General features: G+C 34.2%; 1 protein-coding gene across 1 annotated transcript; it reads right to left on the bottom strand.

Moving 5' to 3' along the window:
• Positions 1-4,667: 4,667 nt before the first annotated feature.
• On the bottom strand, positions 4,668-14,337 carry LOC122138695 (C-type lectin domain family 4 member M-like). The gene is made up of 3 exons (XM_042732505.1): positions 14,143-14,337; positions 4,931-5,040; positions 4,668-4,819 (listed from the first exon to the last, which is right to left on the bottom strand). Exons 1-3 carry the CDS (start codon positions 14,308-14,310, stop codon positions 4,693-4,695), a joined length of 405 nt encoding a protein of 134 aa, XP_042588439.1. The 5' UTR covers positions 14,311-14,337; the 3' UTR covers positions 4,668-4,692.
• Between the last annotated feature and the right edge of the window lie 1,865 nt (positions 14,338-16,202).

Below are 16,202 nucleotides of genomic sequence, written 5' to 3'. Positions count from 1 at the left end.
AAGACGACTGCAGCATATCATATACAATAATATTAATTTCCTCTTTTGAGGTCATTTTAACTGTCGTCAAAAAAATAAGATGCAAAATGGCATCAGTTGCATCTGTATGTAACCAGAGCGGGCAAGTCCTCAATATACGAGACAACAGATGGATTCAGATTCAAGAGTTAAATTAAAATAATCTAATAACAAAACCTCAGCCGATTTATTAATTTCTCAAGCAAAGAAAAGAGATGGAGCTTCTAATTCATGCCTAAACTTTAATGACCGCTCAACAAAAAAATCAGTCATTTTAATATTTCACACAGCAGATAATTTAATACATTCTTTGAAAAATATTAGAAAAAAGCAGCCTTACTTTAGCAGCTAAATTATTTCAAATAAAAACCAGCCCAATTAATCTGACAAAGACTTCTATGATTCAGTACAATGTCCAAACAATTAGACTTTCCTGCCCATCACTTTCATTTTTAATGTGATTATTCTCACAAAGAGTTGAAGGAGCTTCTTTAAGTACAAGAATATCTCATCTTCTGTGTGAAAAGGGAGTTGTTGGCTTCCCTGTTAAAGTGAATTAGCTGAGGGAATTTCATCTTAACAAAGTGAGGTGTAAATCTTTTATGCTCAAACTATGCAAAGAAGAAGCTTTCAGCCTTACACGGTTCCTCTCTGAGTGTGTGTCAAGTGCCGCACATTAGGGAACAATGTTAGGACTGACTTTATTTAGCCTGGGAGCAAGATGACAAATGTGATACACATGTACTGTAATCACTTCAAGGCTTTAAAAATAAAATTAGCATTACATTTTGTTGGGTGTCTCGACAGACAAAAATGTTAAATGTCATGGTGATCATGGTGATTTGTAGAGATATTTATGTTCAGAATAAACATAGCCTATTGCTTTTAATAAAATTATTGTACAATTTTCCTCTCACGTACATAAAAATGTGTAGTTACATACTGTGCATAACCATACCACCATGACATATTCACAGCACAGTTCTTTCTTCTATATCCATTTGGCTCTCCAGACCCCCATAACCTGTTCAGTGCTGCTTTCTATGTGATATCAGATTCAATTTTTAGATAATAATCAGTTCAGTGATTTCTCACCCAGAGGTCAGTGTGCTACCATCAACCCATTTCCATCTGCCCTCTTCATCAATGTCAGTCACACCAATCCAGACTGCATCATTAGCAGAAATCTTCCTAAAATTCTGACAAGTTGAAAAAAGACACCACATTTATATTTACAAAGAATAAGATTAATATATTGACCCCTTTTCATATAGCAATAAACCACCTCATACAGCATGCCCTATTCACTTGTTCCTCTCTGTTGTTTATGATGATCAGATCTGCTCCTTTCTCCATACAATATCTTCTGCTCTCAGTCCAGCTCTTCTTCTCTAAGGAAATGAAGTAGCATCTGGATTGGTAAAATTTCCACCCTGGTAATGCAGTCGGATCAGTTATTAGCTCTTATTTCTATTTCACACTTATTTTTAGAAGTTATATTGCAAAAATGTTGTTTATCTTTCTAGCACTGAATATTCATGCAGTTTTTTTTTAGTTCACAATTACCCATTCCATTAAAAAACTTTCACAGTTCATGTTTCTTTTGAATTAACTCTCCATTTAGTTGAATTAGATTGGTTATCTTAGTAGCCGGACTCTTTCTTCTGTAAGGTTGGTAATCTCAGTTAGTTGCTGGTCTCTCGTCTGCCAGGTTAGTAATTTGGGTTAGTAGATGGTTTCTCTTCTGAGAGGTTGGTATTCCTGGTTAATAGCTAGTGTGTCTCTTCTGGGTAGTTTGTGTTGTTTGTATGGATGTAGACACACAGCACTATGACCTTCACACAATCACTTACTGAACAACACAGACAGTATTTTAAATGACTGAACATGTGCAAACTCTGATGTTTTTCTCCTTATTTATTCAGAGATGAATGTGATTGCCTGAACGCTGAAGTGTGTTTGTCTCTGGCCTGAAGTCATGATCTTTCACACATTGATATCCACTGTCATCTCCACTCTCTCTCTTTATTCCCTCCTGAACACATCAGTAATATCATCAGCCATTTCTGCTCAATTACAGTCTTACATTAGTTGTGCTAATGTTGAATGATATTACTTTTCTGTGCTATTTTAGTTGTTCTTCTCCTGTCTACTTTCATCTCCAGTAAAAATGAAACAATAAAACAGAACTGATTTGAGATCAAAGATTAAAGTCTAAACAAGAAAGTACAAGAAAAGTTTAAGTTTAGTTGAGTGTTGAATGTTTTTCTGGCGTAGTTTCCTTTCCATTTTGGAGGATTTTATTTTGAATACAAACTAAAATAACAAATGAAACTGATTTGAAGTCAAAGTGTGAATCTCAAAAAAATGACATCCATCTCTCAAGCACCATTTTTCTATGGCACAAACTTTTTCCCCACTTTATGACTATATAGTTTGTGTATGTGGGGAGAATTTATCACCATCAAGGTTTTAAATTAAAGGGGTCATATGATGCTGCTAAAAAGAACATTATTTTGTGTATTTGGTGTAATGAAATGTGTCTATGCGGTTTAAGCGGTCCAAAAAACACATTATTTTCCACATACTGTACAGTACATTACTGTTTCTCCTCTATGCCCCGCCTTCTGTAACGCATCGATTTTTACAAGGCTCATCTCTCTGAAAAGCGAGGTGTGCTGTGATTGGCCAGCTATTCAGTGCGTTGTGATTGGCCGAATGGCTCAAGCGTGTGACAGAAATGTTACGTCCGTTAACATATTGTGATACGCTGTCCAGCCGGAGCGACGAGACATAAACATTAAACCCTATTATAAACGTAATATAAACATGATTTCTAGTTGTGTGCTCTTTTGGAAGGCCAAACAAAGTATTTTCGCTTTCTCAATGAAACAGCGTCACACACCATGGCCTTGAGTGAGCGGAGTGAGCGGCATCCATGCCTCTTTAACCCATTTAATCCCACCGGTCATAATTGTGACTGTAAAAAGGTTTTCGTTTATAAAGCTCTAAAAACCTTACTGACTGATGTTTTAATGCATTTCCTGCAAATATGGAAAAAATAAAGGGTCTCAATGAAATATGTAAGTTCCACATGGTTAGTGCAAATTGTCACATGACCAGTTTATTTCCTGTTTGCACCTTGAGAAGATGATGACTGCATCAACGCTCCAAAACAAAAGGCTAGTAAAGTATGTTAACATAAAGATGTGACAAAGATTTATGGTTCACATTATCTTTAAGGAGTCTAGTATTAATATATGAATTCACAATTATTACATTTTGTTGAGTGCTGTCACAGAATACATATAAATTCAATTGCAGTTGTTTGAAAACTGCACTAAAATTTTGCAACGACAAAATGTTGCACTAAATTAAAAGTTCTAATGTTACAAATAACTTTATGACATATGTTACAATACAGTTTGGAAATATGTTGATGGTTGTAATTTCATGTTACAAAAAAGTAACAATTTTGAAATACGTTGATGGTTGTATTTTTTTGTATTTTATCTTAGTATTCCTATCAGTGATATACAAGGGTTTTTATGATAACAGTAACCCTAGAATGTGATGAAACAGAGTTTAAAATAGCTGGGCTGAAATATATTACAATTTTTACGAATGCAGAAATATGGTAATTCAGTACACACATTATCCCACCGGTCACAATTGTGACTGACCATAACACATAATTTTTCACACACTTTTCCAAAAAAAAAAAAAAAAAAAAAAAATATTGCATATTTCAAAGGGTTACTAATAACACGTCCTCTGGATATTTTCATGTCTGGAAAAATTTGGAATTTAACCGGTTAAAACTTTAGAATGGCCATATATCTGGGTCGCTGAAATATTACATCCATGAAATGTATTAATAGGGAGTTCAAACTCTGCTAGCTAGGCTATTTTGGCTAAAGGAGGGTTTTTTTTTTTTTTTTTTTTTTTTTTTTTTTTTTTTTGCTTTTATACACTACAAGACTCTTTCAAATTTGAACAGAATTTAAAACACTAGGCATCATATCATATACTTGCCAACTTTGTAAATGGTTATGGAAAAAACAACAACTTTCAGTTCATTCAGTACGTGGTAAACTCACACAGAAACATGCACCTCATTGCAATATGTGTTCTATATTCACCTCAAAATATCTGTTTATATTTGATATATGTTTGATATTCTCTGACTGGATGAGATCAAAATCTAAAGCCAAAAAAGTCGTGTCTGTGCCATTATAGCCACACTACGCAAATCTCTTCGAAATCACCTCTGGTTGCCCAGAATCTGTAGACTTGCTCTGACTTTCAGCAACTATCATTGACTCCTGAAGACTGCAAATGTAGGGCAAAAATCTGGGCAAAAGTCATGCAGTGTAAGTCCAAAATTTATTGATGAAATCTTAATAATTATATGATTAATTATATGACAGCCAATTTTTTACTATTTATAAGAAAGAATCCTCAATGTGCGTGCATATTTGACATTAGAAACACTTCTACCTTATTAATGACAGTTACATGACTGAGAGTAAGATGACAAATACTACAGATGTGTATGTTAAACACTTCAAAGCTTTAATAGTTAAAATTAATTACAATATAATAAATAACTTGTCAAAAATGCCAAATGACAAAATGATCCCGGTCTTTAAGTGATTAAGCATTACATGTTCTTTACAAAATGTTCTTCTCACAGATCCCTTTAAAATTGCTGTTACATGGATAGTCATGAAACCCTAATGAATAAAGCACAGCACAGTTCTCTCTTGTTTGTCCATTGGGCTGTCCAGACTCCCAGAACCTGAAAGTACAGATCAGCATTAGATGTTCAGTGCTGCTTTCTGTGTGATATGATACTGTCTGTGAGAATCATTTATTATATAATAATCAGTTCAGTTCAGTGATTTCTCACCCAGAGGTCATGTTGCTGCCATCAACCCATTTCCAGCTGCCCTCCACATCAGTGTCAGTCAAACCAATCCAGAATCCTGTCTTGCCATACAGCATTTTCTCAACAAAATTCTGAAGAACATTTGCATCATAAAATTGACACATTTAAAGTGATCTCTTCTTATATAAAAAAAGAAGAAACCAAAAAAACCCACCACCATACACAGACACACAGACACAGACACAGACACACACACACACACACACACACACACACACACACACACATCTCTCACTCACTTGTTCCTCTTTGTTGTTTATGATGATCAGATCTGCTCCTCTCTCTGTACAATATTTTCTGCTCTCAGTCCAGTTCTTCGTGTCAGAGGAAATGTTGTAAAAACTAAATTTATAGTAAAACCATTCATCTGTAAACACAAACAGTTTGAGTATTAGCTGTGTATCCCTATTATCTCAAAATGTAAAAAAAAAAAAAAAAAAAAAAAAAAAAATACCTAATACCTATTTTTTTTTTTACTGTTGTACCAATTTAATATATAGTTTATCCTTCAAATATTAAGTGTTTGTATAGTGTAGTTCGAATGTTAAATATATGAATGTTTGTTTAGTGTATCTCATGATTACCCATTCCATTAAAACACTTCAACAGTTCATTTTCCCCATGATTTAAATGTTTGTTGAATTGTATATGATTGCTGTTGTTATTTAATAGCTGGTCTCTCTCGTCTGTGAGGTTGTTGATCTTGGTTAGTAGCTGATCTCTCTCTTGTGTGTAGTTTGTGTTGTTTGTATAGATGTGGACACACAGCACTATGACTGCAGTCAGCAGAAGAACACACAGCAGAACCAAACACACCACAGCCACTCTGGAGCTTCTGATCTTCACAGAATCACTTCCTGTTCACCACAGACATGATGTTAAATGACTGAACATGTGCAAACCGCAACATTTTTTATCAAAGAAATGACTATGATTACCTGTATGCTGTAGTGGTTGGTGTGTGTTTGTCTCTGTCCTGAAGTCATGATCTCTCACACAATCTGCACTCTCATAGGTAACCACCGTCATCTCCGCTCTCTCAGACTCAGTTCTTATCACATCGTCATAAATAGCATCAGACATTTCTGTTCTTTTAAAGACCAGCAATATTAATTTGTGCTAATGCTAATCATTAATCTCTTTACATTGACTGTTCTCTGCTTTCAGTTTTCATTCAGGTTTGGCATGAGGTGCTGAAAGCTCACATACTTCTGTCATCTCTTACTGGAAAGTGTAAAGACCGCCCATTTTTCTGTTATTTATTTTTTGACCAACTCAGTCTTCTCTTATTTTATTTCTGAGCTTTTGATTTCTTACCACTGAGATACAGTGAAGAGAGGGCTGGAAATGACTGAAGAGAGAAGGGAGTGGGACAAGGATTCTATTCCTAGTGTCAAATACTAAATACAGCTGTTTTGTTGCACGGTCATACATTTGCACGTCATTTCACTTCACTGAAGCTGCTCTTTGATTCTATTTTTAACACCTATATTAGAACAACAACATGAAACTGCTCCAAGGTTTGACCCCATGCGATGTCCAACTCTTTAGTGCAAAAAATAATAATTTTTGAATGTTACATGCAGCTAAAGGTAGCATCTGTTAGCTGAAGGCACACTGTTTGTGTCTGCTGTGTTGAGAGCTTCAATGCTGCAGACCATTTAACAAATGTTACATACACAAATAAAATTACAATGTTTGCTCAGAACGAACCAAAATGAAAAACAGGTTCGAAGTTCAGTCTGTGGTGATGAAATATGATTAACATGGACGATCAGCCTAATGGTACTTGTGTAGCAACATATACTAATGCTGAATGTTTTTCCTGTGTCATTTCCTGTCCATGTTAGTAGTTTATTGATTCTATTTAAAACATGAAACTGATGTGAAGGCAAAGTGTGAATCTCAAATTAAGTGACATTTGTGCCACTTTAACACAGAGAGCATGTATCTGGGTAGCTCACATATAACGTTGATAAACCTGTTTTAATCAATAAAGATTTTACTGTAAATAAAAACATGAATTTATAAGAGAAATTGTGTATTTCATGTTCTGTTGACCATTTATTAATTTTTAATCACCTTCATATTATCATATACTTTTTTAAACACTTAATAGGCTTTAAAAATTTGATCACTAATTGCATGTATTTGTCTTTATTTAATGACATCTAAGAGTTTCACTATTTATGAGTAATGATCTATTATAAATTTGATGGTAGTATACTCTTAGCTCCTTTAGTCTTCTTGTTAAATGGAAGTTACAGGACTGAGAACAAGACAACAAATATGATACATGTGTAAGTTACTCACTTTAAAGCTTTATTAATAAAGATAAGCCTATCTTGATAAAAAATGTGTGTATTACTAGCTTTGTGAGGAACTTTTGTCCCCACAACATAGTGAATACCAGACCAGACACACACACACACACACACACATACACATACACATACACACACACACACACACACACACACACACACACACACACACACACACACACTCACTCACTCACTCACTCACTTGTTCCTCTCTGTTGTTTATGATGATCAAATCTGCTCCTCTATCTGTCCAGTCTCTGACTGTTGGAATATATCTGTAATGTCCTTTAGTGCCATATTTATGCCCACTTTATTTTGTGAATATGTGTTAATTATAAATTTGTCCAATAGTAATTTGATAGTTTGACTTTCTATTGCACTTTTATAGTTTTCTTTGCTGTTTTTTTGTCCATTTGTAGGATTGATGTAACCTTAGTAAATGAGAGGGCTGTCTGCTAATTTTATTGTTTTGAGTTCGTTTTAGATGTTTGAGGACTGACTGTGAATGCTCTGAGATGCACTTGATCAATGTCTGTGATGAAATAATCTAGATTACTGTTACCAAGAAAATAATTTAAGGTATAACAACCAGAGTCTCCTCGCATGCGACCGTTCACTATATACAGGCCCAGTGATTGACAGAGCTGTAGTAGGCTTTTCCCACTTTTGTTTGTGAAGTTGTCATAATTATTTCTGAGGTGATATGAGGGCAGAGAGTGGCGGGTGTTTGTAATATATTTGTCTCCTTGTGTGTTGACAAATCGGGTTCATTTCCATTTCTGGCATTTAAGTCACCACATATTAAAACAACTCCTTTTGTCTTGAAATGGCAGATCGTGTCTTGCAAGACAGAAAAGTTTTCTTCATTGTAATAGGGAGATTCAGCCGGGGGTAAGTATGTGGCACACAAGAATATGTGGCGGTCTGTGGAAGGTGCAATTTTTATAGATTTGATTGAGTCTATGAGTTCTGTTCTGTACTTTATCAGCATCCCCCCTGAGTCTTTGTGTCACCCCTCTTAGTTTGGTTGATGGTAAAATTATTTCTCTAAACCCAATTGGGCAGCCAGTGTGAAAATCTCTTACATTCCATGTTTCTTGTAGTATTATAATATCAGAATTCTGAATTTCTCTTTTGAAATCTGAGTGTTGGCTCTTAACACCAAAAATCAACCTGGTCTCATAAAAATACGTAGCCTACCTCTGTGTACTTTTTGTGCAACACCGTTTTTACGTACCTTACTGCACATTTCACCACAGTTTCAACGAGAAATGTCCACCGAGTGGCGCTAATACACAGGTTCAATACGTAAACCTTGGCACGTTTTTTTTTTTACGATGATATAGGTACGTATTGCAGTGTTTTTATTATGTTGCTTCTGGTAAGTATTGCAGCGGTTCAGAATTCAAATATCCGTGAACTGTTGCTAAAAGTTAACGCTCTATTGTGTTGGAAATATGTCCTAGCTACACCAAACCTAACCCTAAACCCACCCGACAGTGTTAACAAATGCGAAACTGATATAAAAAACCCTTGTTGATGCAACTGTGCCATTTCAACTGCCTTATACGCAGATTTGAACAGTTCTGTCAAACTGGGATTACACAGGATTTGAATCAGAGCTCCTCACCTCTCAAGTACGTCTCCGTACTCCGTGAGCTATACTGAACAAACTTGCCGCCTATGAAAACCCATAGATATGATATGTGTGATGTTAACTTTCAAGAGCATCAGTTTTCAAATCTCCCAGCATAATATTGTTTTGAAGTCATAACATGATATTCTTCAAGTTTTATTAACTGAAACTCAGTAAACTAAGAATATATTTTAAATTAAATGTATAAATAATATATAGACCACTTAAAAGTTTGTAAACATTGCAACGTCTCCGGGTGGGCGGGGCTTAGCTGGAGGCAAAAAGAGGCGCGGACGCAATGTTGACAAGCGTAAACTAGCACGTTTTAGGAGGGATTTATTAAACATGGATACAGAAGAAGGGTCGGAACTGTCCAAATATGTACAGTCACTGACTCTGCGGGACCGTGACAAAAAAAAAATAAAAAATAATAATAATAATAAAAAAAGTGGGAGTTAGCATACATTTATCAATTAATTCAGTTGATCACTCAGTTCACTGACCAAACTGGTTATCTGACCAAAATATAATGACGAGTGGATAACATTACAGTAGCTTAATTTATTTATTTTTAGCTAAGCCTGGTGTAGTTGTATCTTGTTCTCATTGGAAACATTTTAACCAGGTTTTGGATATTTCCTAGACAACATATGAATTACTTTCGGGTGGTTTGAGGAATTTTGTCAAGGCTTATTGTCTAATGTAACCTATCGCTGGGCTAACTATGATTAGCAATGTGGATTATTTTAAGAGACCATTCAAAGGATGGCACACACATCTATCGCTGTATGTTTGTTTAACATTTAAGCTAGCTAGTGCGCTGAAGATTGGCAACTTTTCACCTATAAAACATAAACTTGCTGATTTGTACTAGATAAAACCAACACACCAGTACATATGCATAGATTATTTTACCTAATATGAAGTGTGCACTGCAAACACGAGCATTATTTTATGATCGTCTCTGTCTAGTCTGTACGCCGTATTGCATTCAACCCACAATTTTCTTCTTGATATCTGTGAAGGAATGTCGGCCGGGATCCGGTTGAAACTTTGTTTTTGAACCAAAAGTGCTGTTCTTCAATCTCTGGCAGCCAAAAAACACAACACAAGACGACATTTTAAAGTCAAAACCTCAAACTTTTAGCGCGCCTGCTATGACTTCTTCCTTATGTTTTGCCTCCAGCTAGAGCGTAGGCGATTAAGGGGTCTATAGGGATGTGAATGATCCTGCTTGTCTTGCGAGAACGTGACGATATCCTCGCAAAACAATTTGCAGTTTACATTAGAGCTGCACAATTAATCGTTTAAAGTTGATATTTTGGGTTATAAACACTTATTCTCTCCAGTAGGATTCAAAACGAAATGATCTTAACACGTGTATGTATTGTAACGCTTATACTCTTCCTCCAGGAGGGGTGGCGACAACTGGCCCATTTAAAAAAAAGTTATTTGTCATTGAATCATTCATTCAGGAGATTCAGGGAGGAACAGTGAAACAAGTCTTTATGAATTGAGGACACTGACTCCTTCATTTTTTTTTTTCAAATTAATCATTTTATTAAATACTTAAGCAATGAACATTTTGTCAAAACCACTAGTAAATTATATTATTTTGTTTAGTTTTCTAATCTTTTTTTCTTCAAAATTGTGAAATGAGAATTTCTTCAGAAAATCGTGATCTCTAATTTATATATAAAACAATGATTCTCAGTTTATCCAGAATCATGCAGCTATAGTTTACATGTTTTTTATTGCTGCATATAATAGATATATTATATTATATAGCTATATAATAGAAGTTTAATTTCATAAAGCACAAGCTGATTTTAAAATGCGCCTACATTTTTTGCATTTTGTGTTTTTCAGTTGAATAAAAGACAATTTTTCCGTATATATTTCATCATTGAGAATTTCTTTAAAAAAAGTCTAAAAATCTCATCTCGTCTTGTGCAATAAGTGTCTTGTCACACCCTTAATACACACACACACACACACACACACACACACACACACACACACATGAATTTATTTATTTATTTATTTGGATCAAAGTAAAACAATTTCTTCATCTTGTTAAAAGTAATGGGTTTAATTTTTCTCGACTGAAAAAAAAATGAAGTTTGATCAAACCTTCAAACATTCAAAAAAAAAGAAAAAAAAAGAAAAAAAAAATCTAATTTCAAATCTAAAGTCAAAAAAACAAAAATTAAAGAACACACCACAGTGAAATCTTAAACACTCAGTGACATAATTTCCACTTTAAGCATTGAAAAGAAATTTGAGGAAGAATTTACAACAGTTAATAGTGAAAATACCTTTTAAACTACATGGTTTAAAGCAGGGGCGTCCAAACTCGGTCCTGGAGGGCCGGTGTCCTGCAGAGTTTAGCTCCAACTTGCCTCAACACTCCTGACTGGATGTTTCTATAATGCCTAGTAAGAGCTTGATTTGCTGGTTCAGGGGTGTTTACTAAGGGTTGGAGCTAAACTCTGCAGGACTCCGGCCCTCCAGGACAGAGTTCGGACACCCCTGCTTTGTAGTATAACATAGAACTATCATCCAAGAAATTTAACATCCATGTGCCATTGAAAAAAGCCACTCACAGTTCAGATGAACTTGCATTAACTGGAAAAAAAGAAAAAGAAAAGACAGCCCTCATATATGGACAAATTTGAAAAATACATTAGAATGCAAGGTCAGCATTATATATCTCCTGATATTTGGTGCTTTTTTAAAACATCAAATTCACTGGAAAAACAACATCTGTAGCTTTATTTTTCAAGGAAATCATCATTTACTCACCCTCTTGTAATTCAAATCCATCAGATTTTGGTTATCTTCAAAACACAAATTAAGATTTCTTTATAATGAAACCTGAAGACTATCTTTCCCTCGAGTGACAGTCCATTTAACCAAAATTTAGAAGATCCAAACAAGTCATAAAGGCGTCATAAAATGTATGTGTGTTTATATGTGAATAAAAGCAAATTAATCTGTTAAAAAAATCAGTTTATCATATAAAGCGATCGTATCTCTTTACAAGAAAAATAAACCACTCAGTTCATTTAAAACACCTTTATGACCTTATGACCTTCTTTCTCTGTGCAGTATCTTCTGCTCTCAGTCCAGCTCTTCTTCACTGAGGAAATAAAGTAAAAGCTGAAGTTAGAGTATAACCATCCATCTGTAAACACAAACAGTTTGAGTATTAGCTGTTTATCCATATTATAACATTTTTATTTTTTATTTTTTTTACTGTTGTACCAATTTAATATATAGTTTATCCTTCAAATATTGAATGTTTGTATATTGTAGTTTGAATGTTAAATATTTGAATGTTTGTTTAGTGTATCTCATGATTACCCATTCCATTAAAACACTTCAACAGTTCATTTTTACTTGATTTAACTGTTTGTTTAATTGTATATGGTTGCTGTTGTTAGTTAGTAGCCGGTCTCTCTCATCGGTGAGGTTGGTAGTGTTGGTCAACATCTGGTTTCTCTCTTCTGTGAGGTTGTTGATCTTGGTCAGCACTATGACTGCAGTCAGCAGAAGAACACACAGCAGAACCAAACACACTACAGCTGCTCTGGAGCTTCTGCTCTTCACTGAATCACTTCCTGAACAACACAGACATGATGTTAGATGACTGAATATGTGCAAACTATTAAAGAAATGCATGTCATTACCTGTATGCTGAAGTGGTTGGAGTGTGTTTGTCTCTGTCCTGAAGTCATGATCTCTCATATGATCTGCACTCTCGTAGATAACCACCGTCATCTCCATTGTCTTTCTCTTCATTCCCTCAGTCTTAGTCCTGATCACATCGGCATAAAGACCATGAGACATTTCTGCTCAGTTACAGTCAGACACTAGCTGTGCTAGTATTGAATGATTTTCCTGTATAGTTCTCTTTGTAATTTTTGCTGCTTTCCCTCTGCAATAATAAGTTAGAATGAAACAATAAAACAGAACTGATCCAAGGTCAAAGGTTGAAGTCTAAAAGGATGTGATCCTCAAGCATCCATACCTCTTTAACACTTTATAGTGCCCATATATATGGGTCATTGAAATATTACATCCATTACCATTATTTATTTATTTATTTAAAAATTGTACAGAAAACTTTGACTATGAATATGTAAGAGATTTTTTTTTTTTTTTTTTTTTTTTTTTGCTGTTATACACTTCAAGACTTTTTCAAATTTGAACAGAATTTAAAACACTATCTGGGCAAAAGTCATGCAGTGTAAGTCCAAAATTTATTGATGAAATCTTAATAATTATATGATTAATTATATGACAGCCAATTTCTAAAACTAATCAGAGTTTCACTATTTATAAAAAAGAATGTGCGTGTATATTTGACATTAGAAACACTTCTACCTTATTAATGACAGTTACATGACTGAGAGTAAGATGACAAATACTACAGATGTGTATGTTAAACACTTCAAAGCTTTAATAGTTAAAATTAATCTACAATATAATAAATAACTTGTCAAAAATGCTAAATGACAAAATGATCCTGGTCTTTAAGTGATTAAGCATTACATGTTCTTTACAAAATGTTCTTCTCACAGATCCATTTATAACCTCTGTTACATGGATAGTCATAAAACCCTGGTGAATAAAGCACAGCACAGTTCTCTTCTCTTCCTCCATTTGGCTCTCTAGATGCCCAGAACCTGAAAGTACAGATCAGCATTAGATGTTCAGTGCTGCTTTCTGTGTGATATGATACTGTCTGTGAGAATCATTTATTACATAATAATCAGTTCAGTTCAGTGATTTCTCACCCAGAGGTCAAGTTGCTGCCATCAACCCATTTCCATCTGCCCTCCACATCAATGTCAGTCACACCAATCCAGAATCCTGTCTTGCTATCCAGCATTTTCTCAGCAAAATTCTGAAAAGCATTTGCATCATAAAATTGACAAATTTAAGGTGATCTCTTCTTATAAAAAAAAAAAAAAAAAACCACCACCACCACACACACACACACACACACACACACACACACACACACACACACACACACACACACACACACACACACACACACACTTTCCATATTTTATGCAAACATTCCATAGGCATAATAAATGTTAAACTGTAGAATTGGCATTTTACCTCTTCTCATATATCAGTATACAGGCATTACCACACACACACACACACACACACACACACACACATCTCTTACTCACTTGTTCCTCTCTGTTGTTTATGATGATCAGATTTGCTCCTCTCTCTGTACAATATTTTCTGCTCTCAGTCCAGTTCTTCATCTCAGAGGAAATGTGGTAAAAACTAAATTTATAGTAAAACCATCCATCTGTAAACTCAAACAGTTTGAGGATTAGCTGTTTATCCATATTATCACAAAATGTAAAAAAAAAAAAAAAAAAAAAAAAAAAATTGTTCCATGTCAGTTTAAGTAATTTTGCTAGATTATCACAATTAACACTATTTGAACCTTAAAATTATTTGAATGATTGGACATTATTTAATTTAATCAGTAAAGTTTGTTGAGACAAACTTTAACAATGGTTTGAGAAAACCTGAAACTTTCAACTAGTTTTTAAAATGGAAAGATGTAAAGACAGATAAACCATCTGACCAGCAGTGTTGTTTTTTTTCTTTCTTTCTCTGAAGTCAAATGCAAAGCTACAGATCATGTGACAGATAACAGAAAAGTTTAGCTGTTGTGCAGATCCATGAACAGTTTTTAGGATGTAGTTATTGTTATTATTTATCTCTTACACCCTCTCTGAGCAACCAATGTTGGGGAATTATATGAAGCAACAAAACAGAGCTGATCTGAGGTCAAAGCTTGAAAAAGGATGTGATCCTCAAGCATCCATGCCTCTTTAACCCATTTAATCCCACCGGTCATAACTGTGACTGTAAAAAGGTTTTTGTTTATAAAGCTCTAAAAACCTTACTGACTGATGTTTTAATGCATTTCCTGCAAATATGGAAAAAATAAAGGGTCTCGATGAAATATGTGCAGTTCCACATGGTTAGTGCAAATTGTCACATGACCAGTTTATTTCCTGTTTGCACCTTGAGAAGATGATGACTGCATCAACGCTCCAAAACAAAAGGCTAGTAAAGTATGTTAACATAAAGATGTGACAAAGATTTATGGTTCACATTATCTTTAAGGAGTCTAGTATTAATATATGAATTCACAATTATTACATTTTGTTGAGTGCTGTCACAGAATACATATAAATTCAATTGCAGTTGTTTGTGAAAACTGCACTAAAATGTTGCAACGACAAAATGTTGCACTAAATTAAAAGTTCTAATGTTACAAATAAGTTACAATATTGATGTTGTAATACTGGTAGCACTAATATAACAGTTTTATTTTATGTTACAAAAAAGTAACAATTTTGAAATACGTTGATGGTTGTATTTTTTGTATTTTATCTTAGTATTCCTATCAGTGATGTACAAGGGTTTTTATGATAACAGTAACCCTAGAATGTGATGAAACAGAATAGCTGGGCTGAAATATATAAAAATTTTTACGAATGCAGAAATATGGTAATTCAGTACACACATTATCCCACCGGTCACAATTGTGACTGACCATAAAACATAATTTTTCACACACTTTTCCAAAAAAAAAAAAAAAAAAATATATATATACATACATATATATATTGCATATTTCAAAGGGTTACTAATAACACGTCCTCTGCATATTTTCATGTCTGGAAAAATTTGGAATTTAACCGGTTTGTAATTAAACTTTAGAATGGCCATATATCTGGGTCACTGAAATATTACATCCATGAAATGTATTAATAGGGAGTTCAAACTCTGCTAGCTAGGCTATTTTGGCTAAAGGAGGTTTTTTTTTTTTTTTTTTTTTGCTTTTATACACTACAAGACTCTTTCAAATTTGAACAGAATTTAAAACACTAGGCATCATATCATATACTTGCCAACTTTGTAAATGGTTATGGAAAAAACAACAACTTTCAGTTCATTCAGTACATGGTAAACTCACACAGAAACATGCACCTCATTGCAATATGTGTTCTATATTCACCTCAAAATATCTGTTTATATTTGATATATGTTTGATATTCTCTGACTGGATGAGATCAAAATCTAAAGCCAAAAAAGTCGTGTCTGTGCCATTATAGCCACACTACGCAAATCTCTTCGAAATATTTGACATTAGAAACACTTCTACCTTATTAATGACAGTTACATGACTGAGAGTAAGATGACAAATACTACAAATGTG

This window comes from Cyprinus carpio, chromosome B10 (assembly GCF_018340385.1).
Source record: "Cyprinus carpio isolate SPL01 chromosome B10, ASM1834038v1, whole genome shotgun sequence".
In the NCBI taxonomy this organism is placed as follows: domain Eukaryota; kingdom Metazoa; phylum Chordata; class Actinopteri; order Cypriniformes; family Cyprinidae; genus Cyprinus; species Cyprinus carpio.
Note: the sequence above shows the minus strand (reverse complement) of the source record. Positions and strands in the feature narration are given on the sequence as shown.

Coding starts and splice junctions, on each gene's coding strand:
- LOC122138695 (XM_042732505.1), bottom strand. CDS start 14,310: ATGGATAAACAGCTAATCCTCAAACTGTTTGAGTTTACAGATGGATGG. Junction 5,041..14,142: donor TAAACAACAGAGAGGAACAA/GTGAGTAAGAGA, acceptor AATGTTCTTCAG/AATTTTGTTGAGAAAATGCT. Junction 4,820..4,930: donor GGCAGCAACATGACCTCTGG/GTGAGAAATCAC, acceptor CTGTACTTTCAG/GTTCTGGGAGTCTGGACAGC.